Here is a 22,360-nt window from a genome sequence, read left to right as displayed (position 1 = left end):
AGACTATGAATGAAAGTTTACAACATAGGTGCATACAGGTCAAGAGAAACATTTGAGGTGACCACACAGTGACACATTCAATACTGCCTTGCACACTCTTGCCTGCATTTAGCTTATCTAGGGTGTAATCGTTAGTCCAACAATTGCAAACAAGAGTTTCTATTGGACAAATTCAGGTATTTTCATCCCTGTTTCGCTTGCTTCTGTTAAAGATTTTTTTCAACAGAATTGGCGGAATGAATACACCCCTGATTACGTGTAAACACAGTTCACTTTCAAAGCAGCCACGTTGTATTCCTTCTTGCCTCTATGCGCTCTCCTCCTCTCACCTTTTCCCTTCGTTTGTGGACTTCAATGCACGACACATCAGCTGTCTGTGACCAGGCGAAAAACCATGTCATAGCCACTACACACAGCATACATCGTTTGTCCCATATTAGCTAAAGTAACGTCCTAGTCAACATAGCTAATAGAACTAATGTGTTAGTGAACCCACTACAAGCATGCAGTAACATTACAGTGTATAGTCAGTAAGCAGTTTAGCAGTTACACCAGAGGGCCCAGGCGGCAATAAATTAATAAAACCAAAAGCTTACCTTGACTTGGAAGAGTTCCAGTATTGTGTTGGATAGTCATAGTCAGCTAGCTAACATAGCATCCCTCTGTTTGAGCCGGGTGTTTGAGTAGGCTAAACTAGCCAGCTGCATTTGCTAGCTAAGTAAGTGAAACAATGTGAAAAAATTTCTCTCTCTCTCTAGCTTCTCCTTCATTTTTAAATAAATTAATTTGTTGAAAACTGTTAAACTATTGTCTTTCTCTCTCTTTGAGTCAACTACTCACCACATTGTATGCACTGCAGTGCTCACTAGATGCAGTTTATGCTTTCAGTACTAGATTCATTCTCTGATCCTTTGATTGGGTGAACAATATGTCAGTTCATGCTACAAGAGCTCTGATAGGTCAGAGGACATCCTCCAGAAGTTGTCATAATTACCGTGTAAGTCTATGGAAGGGGGTGAGAACCAATAGCCTCCGAGGTTTTGTATTGAAGTCAATGTACCAAGAGGAGGACGGAAGCCAGCTGTCTTCCGGCTACACCATGGTGCTACCCTACAGAGTGATTTTGAGGCTACTGTAGACCTTCATTGCAAAACATTGTGTTTTAATAATTTATTTGGTAATATGTGAACATATTTAGTATAGTTTTATCTAAAAATGATAACTTTTGAAATGTTTTAACATTTGTATTTTTATGAAATTTAGTGAAGATGATGGTCCTCCCCTTACTCCTCTGAGGAGCCTCCACTGGTGTGTGCATGTGTGTGTGTGGTGTATGTGTCTGTGTATATGTGTGTACCTTACTATGTTGCCAGTGGCTTTCCTCTCCTGAGGCAGCAGGTCGGGGTCTCGTAGCACCTCCTCCAGTAGAGTCATTATACCCATCTTTAACTCACTGTTCATCTCAAAGTCCTGACACACACACACACACACACACACACACACACACACACACACACACACACACACACACACACACACACACACACACACACACACACACACACACACACACACACACACACACACAGGCGCGCACACACACACACACAGGCGCGCACACACACACACACAGGCGCGCACACACACACACACAGGCGCACGCAAACACACACACAGGCGCACGCACACACACACACACACACACACACACACACACACACACACACACACACACACACACACACACACACACACACACACACACACACACACACACACACACACACACACACACACACACACACACACACACACACACACACACACACACACACACACACACACACGTTTTAGATAATTTCCTCAATAATTTCCAGTGCAATACATCGACAGAGGATGCTTTAAACCAGCGGTGTCAAACCCGCATTCGGTCTTCAATAAGGTCCGGAGGGCTGAACTGAAAATGTGTTATATTTCCTCTGTGTCAAAGTTTGCAAAACAATTGTCCTCTATCTATTGTTTTTGGAATGTTTGATGCTCCCTGAATTTCTAGCTTTCATTTAGGTGATAATTAGCGAGCTGGACCCAGTCAAGAAACTGTATGAATGTAGGTTCATTTTCATTGACCATGATGTCCTTCTGGACAGACTGAAGAGGTGGGTTGGCCTCTTCGGTCCAGTTCTAAATTGGTTTAGGACCTATTAAACCAGTCAATATTTTTTGTCACCCTTGGTGTGCATAACTCAGAGAAAATATTTATCACAAGTGGCGTTCCACAAGGTTTGATTTGGGTCCGGTACAGTTCAGTTTATATATGTTACCCCTTGGCAGTGTTATCAGAAAGCACAGCATTGATTTTCACTGTTATGCAAATGATAGACAACTTTACATTTCTGTGTCACCAGAGGATTTTTAGCTCCACGGATAAATTATTAGACTGTATTAGTGATTTAAATACTTGGATGTCTCACAACTTCCTCCAGCTGAATCAAGACATGACCGAGGTGCTTATTGTTAGAGCCAAAGCACAGAGATAGAATCTGGCCGCACATTTTAATTCACTGGCAATAAAAATAAAACACCAGGTAAAAAACCTAGGTGCTGTTTTAGATTCTGAACTCAATTTTGAATCACACATTAGGAATGTGACCAAAATAGCTTTTTACCACCTGAGGAACATTGCCAAGGTGAGGCCATTTCTCTCAGGATGATACAGAGAGACGCATCCATGCTTTTATTACAAGCAGATTTGACTAAAGCAATGCTCTCCTGTCTGGTCAACCCAAGAAAGCCATTGGTAAACTGTGAAACATAGAGAATGCTGCAGCACGGGTACTAAAAAACATTACACACATTACACCTGTTTTAAGGTCTCTGCATTTGCTGCCTGTGAGACTCACTTTTAAGATTATTTTATTGGTTTTTAAATCAATCTACGATTGTACACCCGAATAAATGTCAGACATGCTTTTAAGTTATGTACCTAGTAGGTTCCTCATGTCCTCTGGCACTGGCCTTATAACTATCCCAAAGCCTAGACCAAGAGGCATGGAGAGGCAGCCTTTAGTTACTATGCCCCCAGCTTCTGCAATAGCCTACAGTCATGTCTACTACAATCCAGTCATGTCTACTACAGTCCAGTCATGTCTACTACAGTCCAGTCCAGTCTACTACAGTCGTGTCTACTATAGTCATGTCTACTACAGTCCAGTCATGTCGACTACAGTCATGTCTACTACAGTCCAGTCCAGTCTACTACAGTCATGTCTACTACAGTCCAGTCCAGTCTACTACAGTCATGTCTACTACAGTCCAGTCATGTCGACTACAGTCATGTCTACTACAGTCCAGTCCAGTCTACTACAGTCATGTCTACTACAGTCCAGTCATGTCGACTACAGTCATGTCGACTACAGTCCAGTCATGTCGACTACAGTCCAGTCATGTCGACTACAGTCATGTCTACTACAGTCCAGTAGAGTCTACTACAGTCATGTCTACTACAGTCCAGTCATGTCGACTACAGTCATGTCGACTACAGTCCAGTCATGTCGACTACAGTCCAGTCATGTCGACTACAGTCATGTCGACTACAGTCCAGTCATGTCGACTACAGTCCAGTCATGTCGACTACAGTCCAGTCATGTCTACTACAGTCCAGTCATGTCGACTACAGTCATGTCGACTACAGTCCAGTCATGTCGACTACAGTCCAGTCATGTCGACTACAGTCCAGTCATGTCGACTACAGTCCAGTCAAGTCGACTACAGTCCAGTCATGTCGACTACAGTCCAGTCATGTCTACTACAGTCCAGTCATGTCGACTACAGTCATGTCGACTACAGTCCAGTCATGTCGACTACAGTCCAGTCATGTCGACTACAGTCCAGTCATGTCGACTACAGTCATGTCTACTACAGTCCAGTCCAGTCTACTACAGTCATGTCGACTACAGTCATGTCTACTACAGTCCAGTCACGTCTACTACAGTCATGTCTACTACAGTCCAGTCCAGTCTACTACAGTCATGTCGACTACAGTCATGTCTACTACAGTCCAGTCACGTCTACTACAGTCATGTCTACTACAGTCCAGTCCAGTCTACTACAGTCATGTCGACTACAGTCATGTCTACTACAGTCCAGTCATGTCTACTACAGTCATGTCTACTACAGTCATGTCGACTACAGTCATGTCTACTACAGTCCAGTCATGTCTACTACAGTCATGTCTACTACAGTCCAGTCCAGTCTACTACAGTCATGTCTACTACAGTCCAGTCCAGTCTACTACAGTCATGTCGACTACAGTCATGTCTACTACAGTCCAGTCATGTCTACTACAGTCATGTCTACTACAGTCCAGTCCAGTCTACTACAGTCATGTCTACTACAGTCCAGTCATGTCTACTACAGTCCAGTCTACTACAGTCATGTCTACTACAGTCCAGTCCAGTCTACTACAGTCATGTCTACTACAGTCCAGTCTACTACAGTCATGTCTACTACAGTCCAGTCCAGTCTACTACAGTCATGTCGACTACAGTCATGTCTACTACAGTCATGTCTACTACAGTCCAGTCACGTCTACTACAGTCATGTCATGTCTACTACAGTCATGTCTACTACAGTCCAGTCACGTCTACTACAGTCATGTCTACTACAGTCCAGTCATGTCTACTACAGTCATGTCGACTACAGTCATGTCTACTACAGTCCAGTCACGTCTACTACAGTCATGTCATGTCTACTACAGTCATGTCTACTACAGTCCAGTCACGTCTACTACAGTCCAGTCATGTCTACTACAGTCATGTCTACTACAGTCATGTCTACTACAGTCATGTCTACTACAGTCCAGTCATGTCTACTACAGTCATGTTTACTACAGTCGTGTCTGCTACAGTCGTGTCTACTACAGTAATGTCTACTACAGTCATGTCTACTACAGTCCAGTCATGTCTACTACAGTCGTGTCTACTACAGTCCAGTCATGTCTACTACAGTCATGTCTACTACAGTCCAGTCATGTCTACTACAGTCCAGTCATGTCGACTACAGTCCAGTCATGTCTTCTACAGTCATGTCTTCTACAGTCCAGTCATGTCTACTACAATCCAGTCATGTCTACTACAGTCCAGTCATGTCTACTACAGTCCAGTCATGTCTTCTACAGTCATGTCTTCTACAGTCCAGTCATGTCTACTACAATCCAGTCATGTCTACTACAGTCCAGTCATGTCGACTACAGTCCAATCCAGTCTACTACAGTCGTGTCTACTATAGTCATGTCTACTACAGTCCAGTCATGTCTACTACAGTCCAGTCATGTCAAATACAGTCATGTCTTCTACAGTCCAGTGATGTCTACTACAGTCCAGTCATGTCTACTACAGTCCAGTCATGTCGACTACAGTCATGTCTACTACAGTCCAGTCATGTCTACTACAGTCCAGTCCAGTCTACTACAGTCATGTCTACTACAGTCCAGTCATGTCGACTACAGTCATGTCTACTACAGTCCAGTCATGTCGACTACAGTCATGTCTACTACAGTCCAGTCTACTACAGTCATGTCGACTACAGTCATGTCTACTACAGTCCAGTCACGTCTACTACAGTCATGTCTACTACAGTCCAGTCCAGTCTACTACAGTCATGTCTACTACAGTCCAGTCCAGTCTACTACAGTCATGTCGACTACAGTCATGTCTACTACAGTCCAGTCATGTCTACTACAGTCCAGTCATGTCGACTACAGTCATGTCTACTACAGTCCAGTCATGTCTACTACAGTCCAGTTATGTCAAATACAGTCATGTCTTCTACAGTCCAGTCATGTCTACTACAGTCCAGTCATGTCTACTACAGTCCAGTCATGTCGACTACAGTCCAGTCCAGTCTACTACAGTCGTGTCTACTACAGTCCAGTCATGTCGACTACAGTCCAGTCCAGTCTACTACAGTCGTGTCTACTACAGTCCAGTCATGTCTACTACAGTCGTGTCTACTACAGTCCAGTGTCTACAGTCCAGTCCAGTCTACTACAGTCGTCTACTACAGTCCAGTCATGTCTACTACAGTCCAGTCATGTCGACTACAGTCCAGTCCAGTCTACTACAGTCCAGTCATGTCTACTACAGTCCAGTCATGTCTACTACAGTCATGTCTACTACAGTCATGTCTACTATAGTCCAGTCATGTCTACTACGGTCATGTCTACTACAGTCATGTCTACTACAGTCCAGTCATGTCTACTACAGTTGTGTCTACTACAGTTGTGTCTACTACAGTCCAGTCATGTCTACTACAGTCGTGTCTACTACAGTCCAGTCATGTCGACTACAGTCCAGTCCAGTCTACTACAGTCCAGTCATGTCTACTACAGTCCAGTCATGTCTACTACAGTCATGTCTACTACAGTAATGTCTACTACAGTCCAGTCATGTCTACTACAGTCCAGTCATGTCTACTACAGTCATGTCTACTACAGTCATGTCTACTATAGTCCAGTCATGTCTACTACGGTCATGTCTACTACAGTCATGTCTACTACAGTCCAGTCATGTCTACTACAGTTGTGTCTACTACAGTTGTGTCTACTACAGTCCAGTCATGTCTACTACAGTCCAGTCATGTCTACTACAGTCATGTCTACTACAGTCATGTCTACTAGTCAGTCATGTCTACTACAGTCATGTCTACTACAGTCATGTCTACTACAGTCCAGTCATGTCTACTACAGTCATGTCTACTACAGTCATGTCTACTACAGTCCAGTCATGTCTACTACAGTCCAGTCATGTCTACTACAGTCATGTCTACTACAGTCCAGTCATGTCTACTACAGTCATGTCTACTACAGTCCAGTCATGTCTACTACAGTCATGTCTACTACAGTCCAGTCATGTCTACTACAGTCATGTCTACTACAGTCCAGTCATGTCTACTACAGTCATGTCTACTACAGTCCAGTCATGTCTACTACAGTCATGTCTACTACAGTCCAGTCATGTCTACTACAGTCCAGTCATGTCTACTACAGTCATGTCTACTACAGTCCAGTCATGTCTACTACAGTCCAGTCATGTCTACTACAGTCATGTCTACTACAGTCCAGTCATGTCTACTACAGTCCAGTCATGTCTACTACAGTCCAGTCATGTCTACTACAGTCATGTCTACTACAGTCATGTCTACTACAATACAGTCTACTACAGTCATGTCTACTACAGTCATGTCTACTACAGTCCAGTCATGTCTACTACAGTCATGTCTACTACAGTCATGTCTACTACAGTCATGTCTACTACAGTCATGTCTACTACAATCCAGTCATGTCTACTACAGTCATGTCTTCTACAGTCCAGTCATGTCTACTACAGTCGTGTCTACTACAGTTGTGTCTACTACAGTCATGTCTACTACAGTCATGTCTACTACAGTCCAGTCATGTCTACTACAGTCATGTCTACTACAGTCATGTCTACTACAGTCCAGTCATGTCTACTACAGTCTAGTCATGTCTACTACAGTCCAGTCATGTCTAATACAGTCATGTCATCTACAGTCCAGTCATGTCTACTATAGTCGTGTCTCCTACAGTCCAGTCATGTCGACTACAGTCCAGTCCAGTCTACTACAGTCATGTCGACTACAGTCATGTCAACTACAGTCCAGTCATGTCTACTACAGTCCAGTCATGTCTACTACAGTCATGTCTACTACAGTCCAGTCATGTCTACTACAGTCATGTCTACTACAGTCATGTCTACTATAGTCCTGTCTACTACAGTCCAGTCATGTCTACTACAGTCCAGTCATGTCTACTACAGTCATGTCATGTCTACAGTCCAGTCATGTCTACTACAGTCCAGTCATGTCTACTACAGTCATGTCTACTACAGTCCAGTCATGTCTACTACAGTCCAGTCATGACGACTACAGTCCAGTCCAGTCTACTATAGTCATGTCTACTACAGTCCAGTCATGTCGACTACAGTCCAGTCCAGTCTACTACAGCCATGTCGACTACAGTCATGTCTACTACAGTCCAGTCATGTCTACTATAGTCATGTCTACTACAGTCCAGTCATGTCTACTACAGTCATGTCTTCTACAGTCCAGTCATGTCTACTACAGTCGTGTCTACTACAGTCATGTCTACTACAGTCCAGTCATGTCTACTAGTCCAGTCATGTCTACTACAGTCATGTCTACTACAGTCATGTCTACTACAGTCATGTCTACTACAGTCATGTCTACTACAGTCATGTCTTCTACAGTCCAGTCCAGTCTACTATAGTCATGTCTACTACAGTCCAGTCATGTCTACTACAGTCCAGTCATGTCTACTACAGTCATGTCTTCTACAGTCCAGTCCAGTCTACTATAGTCATGTCTACTACAGTCCAGTCATGTCTACTACAGTCAGTCCAGTCTACTACAGCCATGTCGACTACAGTCATGTCTTCTACAGTCCAGTCATGTCTACTAGTCAGTCCAGTCATGTCTACTACAGTCCAGTCATGTCTTCTACAGTCATGTCTTCTACAGTCCAGTCATGTCTTCTACAGTCCAGTCATGTCTACTACAGTCCAGTCATGTCTTCTACAGTCATGTCATGTCTACTAGTCCAGTCATGTCTACTACAGTCCAGTCATGTCTACTACAGTCCAGTCCAGTCTACTACAGCCATGTCTACTACAGTCATGTCTACTACAGTCCAGTCATGTCTACTACAGTCTATTCATGTCAAATACAGTCATGTCTTCTACAGTCCAGTCATGTCTACTACAGTCCAGTAATGTCTACTACAGTCCAGTCATGTCTACTACAGTCCAGTCATGTCTACTACAGTCATGTCTACTACAGTCATGTCTACTACAGTCCAGTCATATCTACTACAGTCATGTCTACTACAGTCATGTCTACTACAGTCCATTCATGTCTACTACAGTCATGTCTACTACAGTCAGTGTCTACTACAGTCCAGTCATGTCTAATACAGTCATGTCTACTACAGTCATGTCTACTACAGTCAGTCATGTCTACTACAGTCAGTCATGTCTACATGTCTACAGTCCAGTCCATGTCTACTACAGTCAGTCTACTACAGTCCAGTCATGTCGACTACAGTCCAGTCCAGTCTACTACAGTCGTGTCTACTACAGTCCAGTCATGTCTACTACAGTCGTGTCTACTACAGTCCAGTCATGTCGACTACAGTCCAGTCCAGTCTACTACAGTCGTGTCTACTACAGTCCAGTCATGTCTACTACAGTCCAGTCATGTCGACTACAGTCCAGTCCAGTCTACTACAGTCCAGTCATGTCTACTACAGTCCAGTCATGTCTACTACAGTCATGTCTACTACAGTCATGTCTACTATAGTCCAGTCATGTCTACTACGGTCATGTCTACTACAGTCATGTCTACTACAGTCCAGTCATGTCTACTACAGTCCAGTCTACTACAGTCTACTACAGTCTACTACAGTCCAGTCATGTCTACTACAGTCGTGTCTACTACAGTCCAGTCATGTCGACTACAGTCTACTACAGTCCAGTCCAGTCTACTACAGTCCAGTCATGTCTACTACAGTCCAGTCATGTCTACTACAGTCATGTCTACTACAGTAATGTCTACTACAGTCCAGTCATGTCTACTACAGTCCAGTCATGTCTACTACAGTCATGTCTACTACAGTCATGTCTACTATAGTCCAGTCATGTCTACTACGGTCATGTCTACTACAGTCATGTCTACTACAGTCCAGTCATGTCTACTACAGTTGTGTCTACTACAGTTGTGTCTACTACAGTCCAGTCATGTCTACTACAGTCCAGTCATGTCTACTACAGTCATGTCTACTACAGTCATGTCTACTATAGTCCAGTCATGTCTACTACGGTCATGTCTACTACAGTCATGTCTACTACAGTCCAGTCATGTCTACTACAGTTGTGTCTACTACAGTCATGTCTACTACAGTCCAGTCATGTCTAATACAGTCATGTCTACTACAGTCGTGTCTACTACAGTCATGTCTACTACAGTCCAGTCATGTCTACTACAGTCATGTCTACTACAGTCCAGTCATGTATACTACAGTCATGTCTACTACAGTCCAGTCATGTCTACTACAGTCATGTCTACTACAGTCCAGTCATGTCTACTACAGTCATGTTTACTACAGTCCAGTCATGTCTACTACAGTCATGTCTACTACAGTCCAGTCATGTCTACTACAGTCCAGTCATGTCTACTACAGTCATGTCTACTACAGTCCAGTCATGTCTACTACAGTCCAGTCATGTCTACTACAGTCATGTCTACTACAGTCCAGTCATGTCTACTACAGTCCAGTCATGTCTACTACAGTCATGTCTACTACAGTCATGTCTACTACAGTCGTGTCTACTACAGTCATGTCTACTACAGTCATGTCTACTACAGTCATGTCTACTACAGTCCAGTCATGTCTACTACAGTTGTGTCTACTACAGTTGTGTCTACTACAGTCCAGTCATGTCTAATACAGTCATGTCTACTACAGTCATGTCTACTACAGTCATGTCTACTACAGTCCAGTCATGTCTACTACAGTCATGTCTACTACAGTCATGTCTACTACAGTCCAGTCATGTCTACTACAGTCATCATGTCTACTACAGTCATGTCTACTACAGTCCAGTGTCTACTACAGTCAGTGTCTACTACAGTCCAGTCATGTCTACTACAGTCATGTCTACTACAGTCATGTCTACTACAGTCATGTCTACTACAGTCATGTCATGTCTACTACAGTCATGTCTACTACAGTCATGTCTACTACAATCCAGTCATGTCTACTACAGTCATGTCTACTACAGTTGTGTCTACTACAGTTGTGTCTACTACAGTCCAGTCATGTCTAATACAGTCATGTCTACTACAGTCATGTCTACTACAGTCCAGTCATGTCTACTACAGTCCAGTCATGTCTACTACAGTCCAGTCATGTCGACTACAGTCCAGTCCAGTCTACTACAGTCGTGTCTACTACAGTCCAGTCATGTCGACTACAGTCCAGTCCAGTCTACTACAGTCGTGTCTACTACAGTCCAGTCATGTCTACTACAGTCCAGTCTACTACAGTCCAGTCATGTCTACTACAGTCCAGTCAGTCTACTACAGTCATGTCTACTACAGTCATGTCTACTACAGTCCAGTCATGTCTACTACAGTCATGTCTACTACAGTCCAGTCATGTCTACTACAGTCCAGTCATGTCTACTACAGTCATGTCTACTACAGTCATGTCTACTACAGTCCAGTCATGTCTACTACAGTCATGTCTACTACAGTCATGTCTACTACAGTCCAGTCATGTCTACTACAGTCATGTCTACTACAGTTGTGTCTACTACAGTCCAGTCATGTCTACTACAGTCTGTCTACTACAGTCCAGTCATGTCTACTACAGTCCAGTCATGTCTACTACAGTCCAGTCATGTCTACTACAGTCCAGTCATGTCTACTACAGTCATGTCTACTACAGTCATGTCTACTACAGTCCAGTCATGTCTACTACAGTCCAGTCATGTCTACTACAGTCCAGTCATGTCTACTACAGTCATGTCTACTATAGTCCAGTCATGTCTACTACGGTCATGTCTACTAGTCATGTCTACTACAGTCCAGTCATGTCTACTACAGTCATGTCTACTACAGTCCAGTCAGTCTGTCATGTCTACTACAGTCCAGTCATGTCTACTACAGTCCAGTCATGTCTACTACAGTCATGTCTACTACAGTCATGTCTACTACAGTCCAGTCATGTCTACTACAGTCATGTCTACTACAGTCATGTCTACAGTCATGTCAGTCCAGTCATGTCTACTACAGTTGTGTCTACTACAGTCATGTCTACTACAGTCCAGTCATGTCTAATACAGTCATGTCTACTACAGTCATGTCTACTACAGTCATGTCTACTACAGTCATGTCTACTACAGTCCAGTCATGTCTACTACAGTCATGTCTACTACAGTCCAGTCATGTCTACTACAGTCATGTCTACTACAGTCCAGTCATGTCTACTACAGTCATGTCTACTACAGTCCAGTCATGTCTACTACAGTCATGTTTACTACAGTCCAGTCATGTCTACTACAGTCATGTCTACTACAGTCCAGTCATGTCTACTACAGTCCAGTCATGTCTACTACAGTCATGTCTACTACAGTCCAGTCATGTCTACTACAGTCCAGTCATGTCTACTACAGTCATGTCTACTACAGTCCAGTCATGTCTACTACAGTCCAGTCATGTCTACTACAATCCAGTCATGTCTAATACAGTCATGTCTACTACAGTCGTGTCTACTACAATCATGTCTACTACAGTCATGTCTACTACAGTCATGTCTACTACAGTCCAGTCATGTCTACTACAGTCGTGTCTACTACAGTTGTGTCTACTACAGTCATGTCTACTACAGTCATGTCTACTACAATCCAGTCATGTCTACTACAGTCATGTCTTCTACAGTCCAGTCATGTCTACTACAGTCGTGTCTACTACAGTTGTGTCTACTACAGTCATGTCTACTACAGTCATGTCTACTACAGTCCAGTCATGTCTACTACAGTCAGTGTCTACTACAGTCATGTCTACTACAGTCCAGTCATGTCTACTACAGTCCAGTCATGTCTACTACAGTCCAGTCATGTCTACTACAGTCATGTCTACTACAGTCCAGTCATGTCTACTACAGTCAGTGTCTACTACAGTCATGTCTACTACAGTCAGTCATGTCTACTACAGTCATGTCTACAGTCATGTCAGTCATGTCTACTACAGTCCAGTCATGTCTACTACAGTCATGTCTACTACAGTCATGTCTACTACAGTCCAGTCATGTCTACTACAGTCATGTCTACTACAGTCATGTCTACTATAGTCCTGTCTACTACAGTCCAGTCATGTCTACTACAGTCCAGTCATGTCTACTCACTACTATAGTCATGTCTACTACAGTCATGTCTACTACAGTCATGTCTACTACAGTCCAGTCATGTCTACTACAGTCATGTCTTCTACAGTCCAGTCCAGTCTACTATAGTCATGTCTACTACAGTCCAGTCATGTCGACTACAGTCCAGTCCAGTCTACTACAGCCATGTCGACTACAGTCATGTCTTCTACAGTCCATTCATGTCTTCTACAGTCATGTCTACTACAGTCCAGTCATGTCTACTACAGTCATGTCTTCTACAGTCCAGTCATGTCTACTACAGTCGTGTCTACTACAGTCATGTCTACTACAGTCCAGTCATGTCTAATACCGTCATGTCTACTACAGTCGTGTCTACTACAGTCATGTCTACTACAGTCATGTCTACTACAGTCATGTCTACTACAGTCATGTCTTCTACAGTCCAGTCCAGTCTACTATAGTCATGTCTACTACAGTCCAGTCATGTCTACTACAGTCCAGTCATGTCTACTACAGTCATGTCTTCTACAGTCCAGTCCAGTCTACTATAGTCATGTCTACTACAGTCCAGTCATGTCGACTACAGTCCAGTCCAGTCTACTACAGCCATGTCGACTACAGTCATGTCTTCTACAGTCCAGTCATGTCTACTACAGTCCAGTCATGTCTACTACAGTCCAGTCATGTCTTCTACAGTCATGTCTTCTACAGTCCAGTCATGTCTTCTACAGTCCAGTCATGTCTACTACAGTCCAGTCATGTCTTCTACAGTCATGTCTTCTACAGTCCAGTCATGTCTACTACAGTCCAGTCATGTCGACTACAGTCCAGTCCAGTCTACTACAGCCATGTCGACTACAGTCATGTCTACTACAGTCCAGTCATGTCTACTACAGTCTATTCATGTCAAATACAGTCATGTCTTCTACAGTCCAGTCATGTCTACTACAGTCCAGTAATGTCTACTACAGTCCAGTCATGTCTACTACAGTCCAGTCATGTCTACTACAGTCATGTCTACTACAGTCATGTCTACTATAGTCCAGTCATATCTACTACAGTCATGTCTACTACAGTCATGTCTACTACAGTCCATTCATGTCTACTACAGTCGTGTCTACTACAGTTGTGTCTACTACAGTCCAGTCATGTCTAATACAGTCATGTCTACTACAGTCATGTCTACTACAGTCCAGTCATGTCTACTACAGTCCAGTCATGTCTACTACAGTCCAGTCATGTCGACTACAGTCCAGTCCAGTCTACTACAGTCGTGTCTACTATAGTCATGTCTACTACAGTCCAGTCATGTCGACTACAGTCCAGTCCAGTCTACTACAGTCCAGTCATGTCTACTACAGTCCAGTCATGTCTACTACAGTCATGTCTACTACAGTCCAGTCATGTCTACTACAGTCCAGTCAGTCTACTACAGTCGTGTCTACTACAGTCATGTCTACTACAGTCCAGTCATGTCTACTACAGTCATGTCTACTACAGTCCAGTCATGTCTACTACAGTCCAGTCATGTCTACTACAGTCATGTCTACTACAGTCATGTCTACTATAGTCCAGTCATGTCTACTACGGTCATGTCTACTACAGTCATGTCTACTACAGTCCAGTCATGTCTACTACAGTCATGTCTACTACAGTTGTGTCTACTACAGTCCAGTCATGTCTACTACAGTCATGTCTACTACAGTCCAGTCATGTCTACTACAGTCCAGTCCAGTCTACTACAGTCCAGTCATGTCTACTACAGTCCAGTCATGTCTACTACAGTCATGTCTACTACAGTCATGTCTACTACAGTCCAGTCATGTCTACTACAGTCCAGTCATGTCTACTACAGTCATGTCTACTACAGTCATGTCTACTACAGTCCAGTCATGTCTACTACAGTCATGTCTACTACAGTCATGTCTACTACAGTCCAGTCATGTCTACTACAGTCATGTCTACTACAGTCCAGTCATGTCTACTCACAGTCAGTCATGTCTACTACAGTCATGTCTTCTACAGTCATGTCTACTACAGTCATGTCTTCTACACATACAGTCATGTCTACTCCAGTCATGTCTACTACAGTCCAGTCATGTCTACTACAGTCCAGTCATGTCTACTACAGTCCAGTCATGTCTACTACAGTCCAGTCATGTCTACTACAGTCCAGTCATGTCTACTACAGTCATGTCTACTACAGTCCAGTCATGTCTACTACAGTCATGTCTTCTACAGTCCAGTCATGTCTACTACAGTCATGTCTACTACAGTCATGTCTTCTACAGTCCAGTCATGTCTACTACAGTCATGTCTACTACAGTCATGTCTACTACAGTCATGTCTTCTACAGTCCAGTCATGTCTACTACAGTCCAGTCATGTCTTCTACAGTCCAGTCATGTCTACTACAGTCATATCTACTACAGTCCAGTCATGTCTTATACAGTCATGTCTACTACAGTCATGTCTTCTACAGTCATATCTACTACAGTCATGTCTACTACAGTCCAGTCATGTCTTCTACAGTCCAGTCATATCTTCTACAGTCCAGTCATGTCTACTACAGTCCAGTCATGTCTTCTACAGTCCAGTCATATCTTCTACAGTCCAGTCATGTCTACTACAGTCCAGTTTACTACAGTCATGTCGACTACAGTCATGTCTACTACAGTCCAGTCATGTCTACTACAGTCCAGTCATGTCTACTACAGTCATGTCTACTACAGTCCAGTCATGTCTTCTACAGTCATGTCTACTACAGTCATGTCTACTACAGTCCAGTCATGTCTACTACAGTCATGTCTACTACAGTCCAGTCATGTCTACTACAGTCATGTCTACTACAGTTGTGTCTACTACAGTCCAGTCATGTCTAATACAGTCATGTCTTCTACAGTCCAGTCATGTCTACTACAGTCCAGTCATGTTTACTACAGTCCAGTCTACTACAGTCATGTCGACTACAGTCATGTCTACTACAGTCCAGTCATGTCTACTACAGTCCAGTCATGTCTACTACAGTCATGTCTACTACAGTCCAGTCATGTCTACTACAGTCATGTCTACTACAGTCCAGTCATGTCTACTACAGTCCAGTCATGTCTACTACAGTCATGTCTACTACAGTCCAGTCATGTCTACTACAGTCCAGTCATGTCTACTACAGTCATGTCTACTACAGTCCAGTCATGTCTACTACAGTCCAGTCATGTCTACTACAGTCCAGTCATGTCTACTACAGTCATGTCTACTACAGTCCAGTCATGTCTACTACAGTCCAGTCATGTCTACTACAGTCATGTCTACTACAGTCCAGTCATGTCTACTACAGTCCAGTCATGTCTACTACAGTCATGTCTACTACAGTCCAGTCATGTCTTCTACAGTCCAGTCATGTCTACTACAGTCCAGTCATGACGACTACAGTAATAATATAATAATAATAATAATGCCATTTAGCATACATTCTGTGCATACATTCTACGTATGGGTGGTCCCGGCGATCGAACCCACTACCCAGTCTACTATAGTCATGTCTACTACAGTCCAGTCATGTCGACTACAGTCCAGTCCAGTCTACTACAGCCATGTCGACTACAGTCATGTCTACTACAGTCCAGTCATGTCTACTACAGTCCATTCATGTCAAATACAGTCATGTCTACTACAGTCCAGTCATGTCTACTACAGTCATGTCTTCTACAGTCCAGTCATGTCTACTACAGTCATGTCTTCTACAGTCCAGTCATGTCTTCTACAGTCCAGTCATGTCTAATACAGTCATGTCTACTACAGTCGTGTCTACTACAGTCATGTCTACTACAGTCCAGTCATGTCTAATACAGTCATGTCTACTACAGTCGTGTCTACTACAGTCCAGTCATGTCTACTACAGTCATGTCTACTACAGTCCAGTCATGTCTACTACAGTCATGTCTACTACAGTCCAGTCATGTCTACTACAGTCTAGTCATGTCTACTACAGTCCAGTCATGTCTAATACAGTCATGTCATCTACAGTCCAGTCATGTCTACTATAGTCGTGTCTACTACAGTCATGTCGACTACAGTCATGTCAACTACAGTCCAGTCATGTCTACTACAGTCCAGTCATGTCTACTACAGTCATGTCTACTACAGTCATGTCTACTACAGTCCAGTCATGTCTACTACAGTCATGTCTACTACAGTCATGTCTACTATAGTCCTGTCTACTACAGTCCAGTCATGTCTACTACAGTCCAGTCATGTCTACTACAGTCATGTCTACTACAGTCATGTCTACTACAGTCCAGTCATGTCTACTACAGTCATGTCTACTACAGTCATGTCTACTACAGTCCAGTCATGTCTACTACAGTCATGTCTACTACAGTCATGTCTACTACAGTCCAGTCATGTCTACTACAGTCATGTCTACTACAGTCATGTCGACTACAGTCATGTCTACTACAGTCCAGTCATGTCTACTACAGTCCAGTCATGTCTACTACAGTCATGTCTACTACAGTCATGTCTACTACAGTCCAGTCATGTCTACTACAGTCATGTCTACTACAGTCATGTCTACTATAGTCCAGTCATGTCTACTACAGTCATGTCTACTACAGTCATGTCTACTACAGTCCAGTCATGTCTACTACAGTCGTGTCTACTACAGTTGTGTCTACTACAGTCCAGTCATGTCTAATACAGTCATGTCTACTACAGTCGTGTCTACTACAGTCCAGTCATGTCTACTACAGTCATGTCTACTACAGTCCAGTCATGTCTACTACAGTCATGTCTACTACAGTCCAGTCATGTCTACTACAGTCTAGTCATGTCTACTACAGTCCAGTCATGTCTACTACAGTCATGTCATCTACAGTCCAGTCATGTCTACTATAGTCATGTCTACTACAGTCATGTCTACTACAGTCATGTCTACTACAGTCCAGTCATGTCTACTACAGTCCAGTCATGTCTACTACAGTCAGTCATGTCTACTACAGTCATGTCTACTACAGTCCAGTCATGTCTACTACAGTCATGTCTACTACAGTCACTGTCTACTACAGTGTCTACTACAGTCCAGTCATGTCTACAGTCCAGTCATGTCTACTACAGTCCAGTCATGTCTACTACAGTCATGTCTACTACAGTCATGTCTACTACAGTCCAGTCATGTCTACTACAGTCATGTCTACTACAGTCATGTCTACTACAGTCCAGTCATGTCTACTACAGTCATGTCTACTAGTCATGTCTACTACAGTCCAGTCATGTCTACTACAGTCATGTCTACTACAGTCATGTCTACTACAGTCATGTCTACTACAGTCCAGTCATGTCTACTACAGTCCAGTCATGTCTACTACAGTCATGTCTACTACAGTCATGTCTACTACAGTCATGTCTACTACAGTCATGTCTACTATAGTCCAGTCATGTCTACTACAGTCATGTCTACTACAGTCATGTCTACTACAGTCCAGTCATGTCTACTACAGTCGTGTCTACTACAGTTGTGTCTACTACAGTCCAGTCATGTCTAATACAGTCATGTCTACTACAGTCATGTCTACTACAGTCCAGTCATGTCTACTACAGTCATGTCTTCTACAGTCCAGTCATGTCTACTACAGTCATGTCTTCTACAGTCTAGTCATGTCTACTACAGTCATGTCTTCTACAGTCATGTCTACTCCAGTCATGTCTACTACAGTCCAGTCATGTCTACTACAGTCCAGTCATGTCTACTACAGTCCAGTCATGTCTAATACAGTCATGTCTACTACAGTCATGTCTACTACAGTCCAGTCATGTCTACTACAGTCATGTCTTCTACAGTCCAGTCATGTCTACTACAGTCATGTCTTCTACAGTCCAGTCATGTCTACTACAGTCATGTCTTCTACAGTCATGTCTACTACAGTCCAGTCATGTCTACTACAGTCATGTCTTCTACAGTCATGTCTTCTACAGTCCAGTCATGTCTTCTACAGTCATGTCTACTACAGTCATGTCTACTACAGTCATGTCTTCTACAGTCCAGTCATGTCTACTACAGTCCAGTCATGTCTACTACAGTCCAGTCATGTCTTCTACAGTCCAGTCATGTCTACTACAGTCCAGTCATGTCTTCTACAGTCCAGTCATGTCTACTACAGTCCAGTCAAGTCTTCTACAGTCCAGTCATGTCTACTACAGTCCAGTCATGTCTACTACAGTCCAGTCATGTCTACTACAGTCCATTCATGTCAAATACAGTCATGTCTTCTACAGTCCAGTCATGTCTACTACAGTCCAGTAATGTCTACTACAGTCCAGTCATGTCTACTACAGTCATGTCTACTATAGTCCAGTCATATCTACTACAGTCATGTCTACTACAGTCATGTCTACTACAGTCCAGTCATGTCTACTACAGTCATGTCTACTACAGTCCAGTCATGTCTACTACAGTCATGTCTACTACAGTCATGTCTACTACAGTCCAGTCATGTCTACTACAGTCATGTCTACTACAGTCCAGTCATGTCTACTACAGTCATGTCTACTACAGTCCAGTCATGTCTTCTACAGTCATGTCTTCTACAGTCATGTCTACTACAGTCATGTCTACTACAGTCATGTCTTCTACAGTCATGTCTTCTACAGTCATGTCTACTACAGTCATGTCTACTACAGTCATGTCTTCTACAGTCGCCAGAACACCAGAGTGCCCTTGGGGAGCAGAGTGACATTTCTCTGGGCATCATGAGTACAGAGCAGGTCTGGCAGGGGGTAGGCAGTGTGTGTGTGTGTGTGTGTGTGTGTGTGTGTGTGTGTGTGTGTGTGTGTGTGTGTGTGTGTGTGTGTGTGTGTGTGTGTGTGTGTGTGTGTGTGTGTGTGTGTGTGTGTGTGTGTGTGTCTGAGTGTGGTTCAGACCTGTGAGTGCTTGGAGACCCAGTGACGCAGTACATTGAGGACTCTGTTGGTAGCAGCTCTACGGATGATAAACTCCTTGTCACAGGTCCTCTCGCTATTATTGAAACCTGAGAGAGAGAGAGAGAGAGAGAGAGAGAGAGAGAGAGAGAGAGAGAGAGAGAGAGAGAGAGAGAGAGAGAGAGAGAGAGAGAGAGAGAGAGAGAGAGAGAGAGAGAGAGAGAGAGAGAGAGAGAGAGAGAGAGAGAGAGAGAGAGAGAGAGAGAGAGAGAGAGAGAGAGAGAGAGAGAGAGGGAGAGAGAGAGAGAGAGAGAGAGAGAGAGAGAGAGAGAGGAGGGAGAGAGAGAGAGAGAGAGAGAGAGAGAGGAGAGAGAGAGAGAGAGAGAGAGGGAGGGAGAGAGGGAGAGGGAGAGGGAGAGGGAGAGGGAGAGAGAGAGGGAGAGGGAGAGGGAGAGAGAGAGAGAGAGAGGGAGAGGGAGAGAGAGATAAGGAGGAAGCGAGAGTCAAAGAAGGAAATTTACTACGCAGGTATTTACCAGGTGTTGATCTTGTCTTTTACCCTGGGAACTGCCGTGTCCGGCAGCTGCTGTTGCAATAGCATAGGCTGAGGCTGGAGACATCGTACCACGATTGTTCTCCCCCGTGGAGCCTCCAGACTGTCTGTATCGCATGTGTCTGTGTGTAGAGGGGGAGTGACAGGGGGACTCCGTCAGGGGGACTCTGTCCTCGCTGACTTGAGGGTTAGACTCTGGAAGGAACTTCTCCAGAGAAACGGTCTCCAGAACAGCTGTTAATTAAAATACACAGGCACTCAGTAAGTGTGCGTTATTTGTGTGTGTGTTCGTGTGTTCCTGCGTGTGTGTGTATTTTCATGTGTGTGTTTTCCTGCATGTGTGTGTGTATGTTCGTGTGTGTGTGTTCTTGCATGTGTGTGTGTGCCAGCCTACCCCTGCGGATGCTGCGTCTGAGTTTCCCACAGCAGGCGTCGATGCGTGGCATGTCTCCTCCTCCGTCTTCCAGCGTTGGAGGGGCAGGTTCCGGAGAACTGGGAGGATGGTCCAGAGAGGTGGTGTGAGGGAAGTTGGAGAGCCCCGGGATTGTTGGCAGGCTGGGAGCCCGCGTGCAGGTGGGAGGGGGGGACGAGAACCCTGACGGAGCCCGGTTGGTGGTGGGAGGGGGGGACGAGAACCCTGAGGGAGCCAGGGTGGAGGTGGGAGACCCGGAAAAGGAGGGAGTGGTGGGGGAGTTAGCAGCAGAGGAGGAAGGGCTGGAGAGGTCTAGGACTCCTGCCTTGGAGGAGAAGGGGGAGGAGAGGGAAAGTTTGCGGGAGTGGAAGGGGGAGGAGAGGGAGAGTTTGCGGGAGTGGACAGGGGAGGAGGTGAGAGAGGGGGTTGTGAGAGGAGGAGAGGAGAACTTGCGACAGAGACGGGGAGATTTGTTGTTGAAGTGCTCGCCGCCCCACGTCCCCTGGCTGGTAGCAAAGAACAACTCCAGAGACCTGAGAGGAGGAGAGGAGAGACCAAAGGTAGAAGAAGATGAGGAGAAAGAAAAAAATGGACACACTTATTACTACTGCGAAAGACGTCATGTGACAAACCGCTGCAACTGGGTCATTCCACGAAATGAGTGCCTTTTGATATTTTAGGAAGAAATTGTGCACAAATATTGAATTTTAAAAGCCTGTTATATTAAATTAAGTGACCTATATACCACATGGAAAATTCAAGTTTTCCATGTTTTCCAAAATTCCTAAAGTTTTTATATGAATATAAACTTGCTAAAGTGCCAAAGCTCAGCATCATGACATCTCCCTCTGTGCACCCTCTGAATTCTAGGAAGATTTGAACCCCCTTAACCCCAACATTTCTCCAAGTTTTCACCATCATTGTAAAGCCCTCATTATTTTGTTGCTTTAAGAAAGTCATTTCTAAAGTATTAAGTCATTTCTGAAGCACTAACTCATTTCTGAAGATGTATTATGTATTTAATGTGATTAGTGATTAAATGTAAGGTAAAAAAAATACCTGTCAAGTGTTAATGTTTTTTAAAGAAACATTGAACATCTAATAGTCAGATAATATTGTCAAAGCAGGTGAACTGATTCTCTTTTTGGCCATTTTTTTGTGTTTTGGGGTGGAAAACTAAGCGGGTCGAGCATTACGAGTCAACCCTGTTACCCATAGATAGGCTAGAAATGTTTAAACAATTAAAAAAATTGTGTGAAGCTTGCATTCAATTACTCGTCCTTGTTGCACAAAGCAAGCTTTCTTCCCTCTGTCACAAGGGGATTTATGGCTGATTTAAGATTACATCTGTCATGATTCCAACTGTCACGAGAGGGTGGCAGAGACCGCCCAGGAGACATTAAATGACACTCAGGTGTGTCCTATTACTAATTATAATTTCCCTCTAAGAGAGGTGTGTTTTCTGTATCGCTTTGTAGTAGCTTGATTTCTGTTCCCTG

General features: G+C 43.8%; 1 protein-coding gene across 6 annotated transcripts in view; it reads right to left on the bottom strand.

Annotated features, from left to right (window-relative positions):
• Nucleotides 1–22,360, bottom strand: part of LOC123999349 (ras-specific guanine nucleotide-releasing factor 2-like) — an 80,893-nt gene that overhangs the window by 11,990 nt on the left and 46,543 nt on the right. For 3 of the 6 annotated variants that reach the window (XM_046305005.1, XM_046305009.1, XM_046305006.1), the window contains exons 15-18: nucleotides 20,844–21,394; nucleotides 20,456–20,683; nucleotides 19,900–20,006; nucleotides 1,358–1,470 (exon numbers count right to left, since the gene is read on the bottom strand). In XM_046305005.1, the coding sequence (XP_046160961.1) occupies nucleotides 1,358–1,470; nucleotides 19,900–20,006; nucleotides 20,456–20,683; nucleotides 20,844–21,394 (999 nt within the window). Of the gene's footprint in view, nucleotides 1–1,357; nucleotides 1,471–19,899; nucleotides 20,007–20,432; nucleotides 20,684–20,843; nucleotides 21,395–22,360 lie in introns of all 6 variants that reach the window. The other 3 variants (XM_046305008.1, XM_046305010.1, XM_046305007.1) reach the window with 2 other exon arrangements.

This window comes from Oncorhynchus gorbuscha, linkage group LG16 (assembly GCF_021184085.1).
Source record: "Oncorhynchus gorbuscha isolate QuinsamMale2020 ecotype Even-year linkage group LG16, OgorEven_v1.0, whole genome shotgun sequence".
Lineage (NCBI taxonomy): Eukaryota > Metazoa > Chordata > Actinopteri > Salmoniformes > Salmonidae > Oncorhynchus > Oncorhynchus gorbuscha.
The sequence above is the reverse complement of the archived record's forward strand: the minus strand, read 5'-3'. Positions and strand labels throughout refer to the sequence as shown.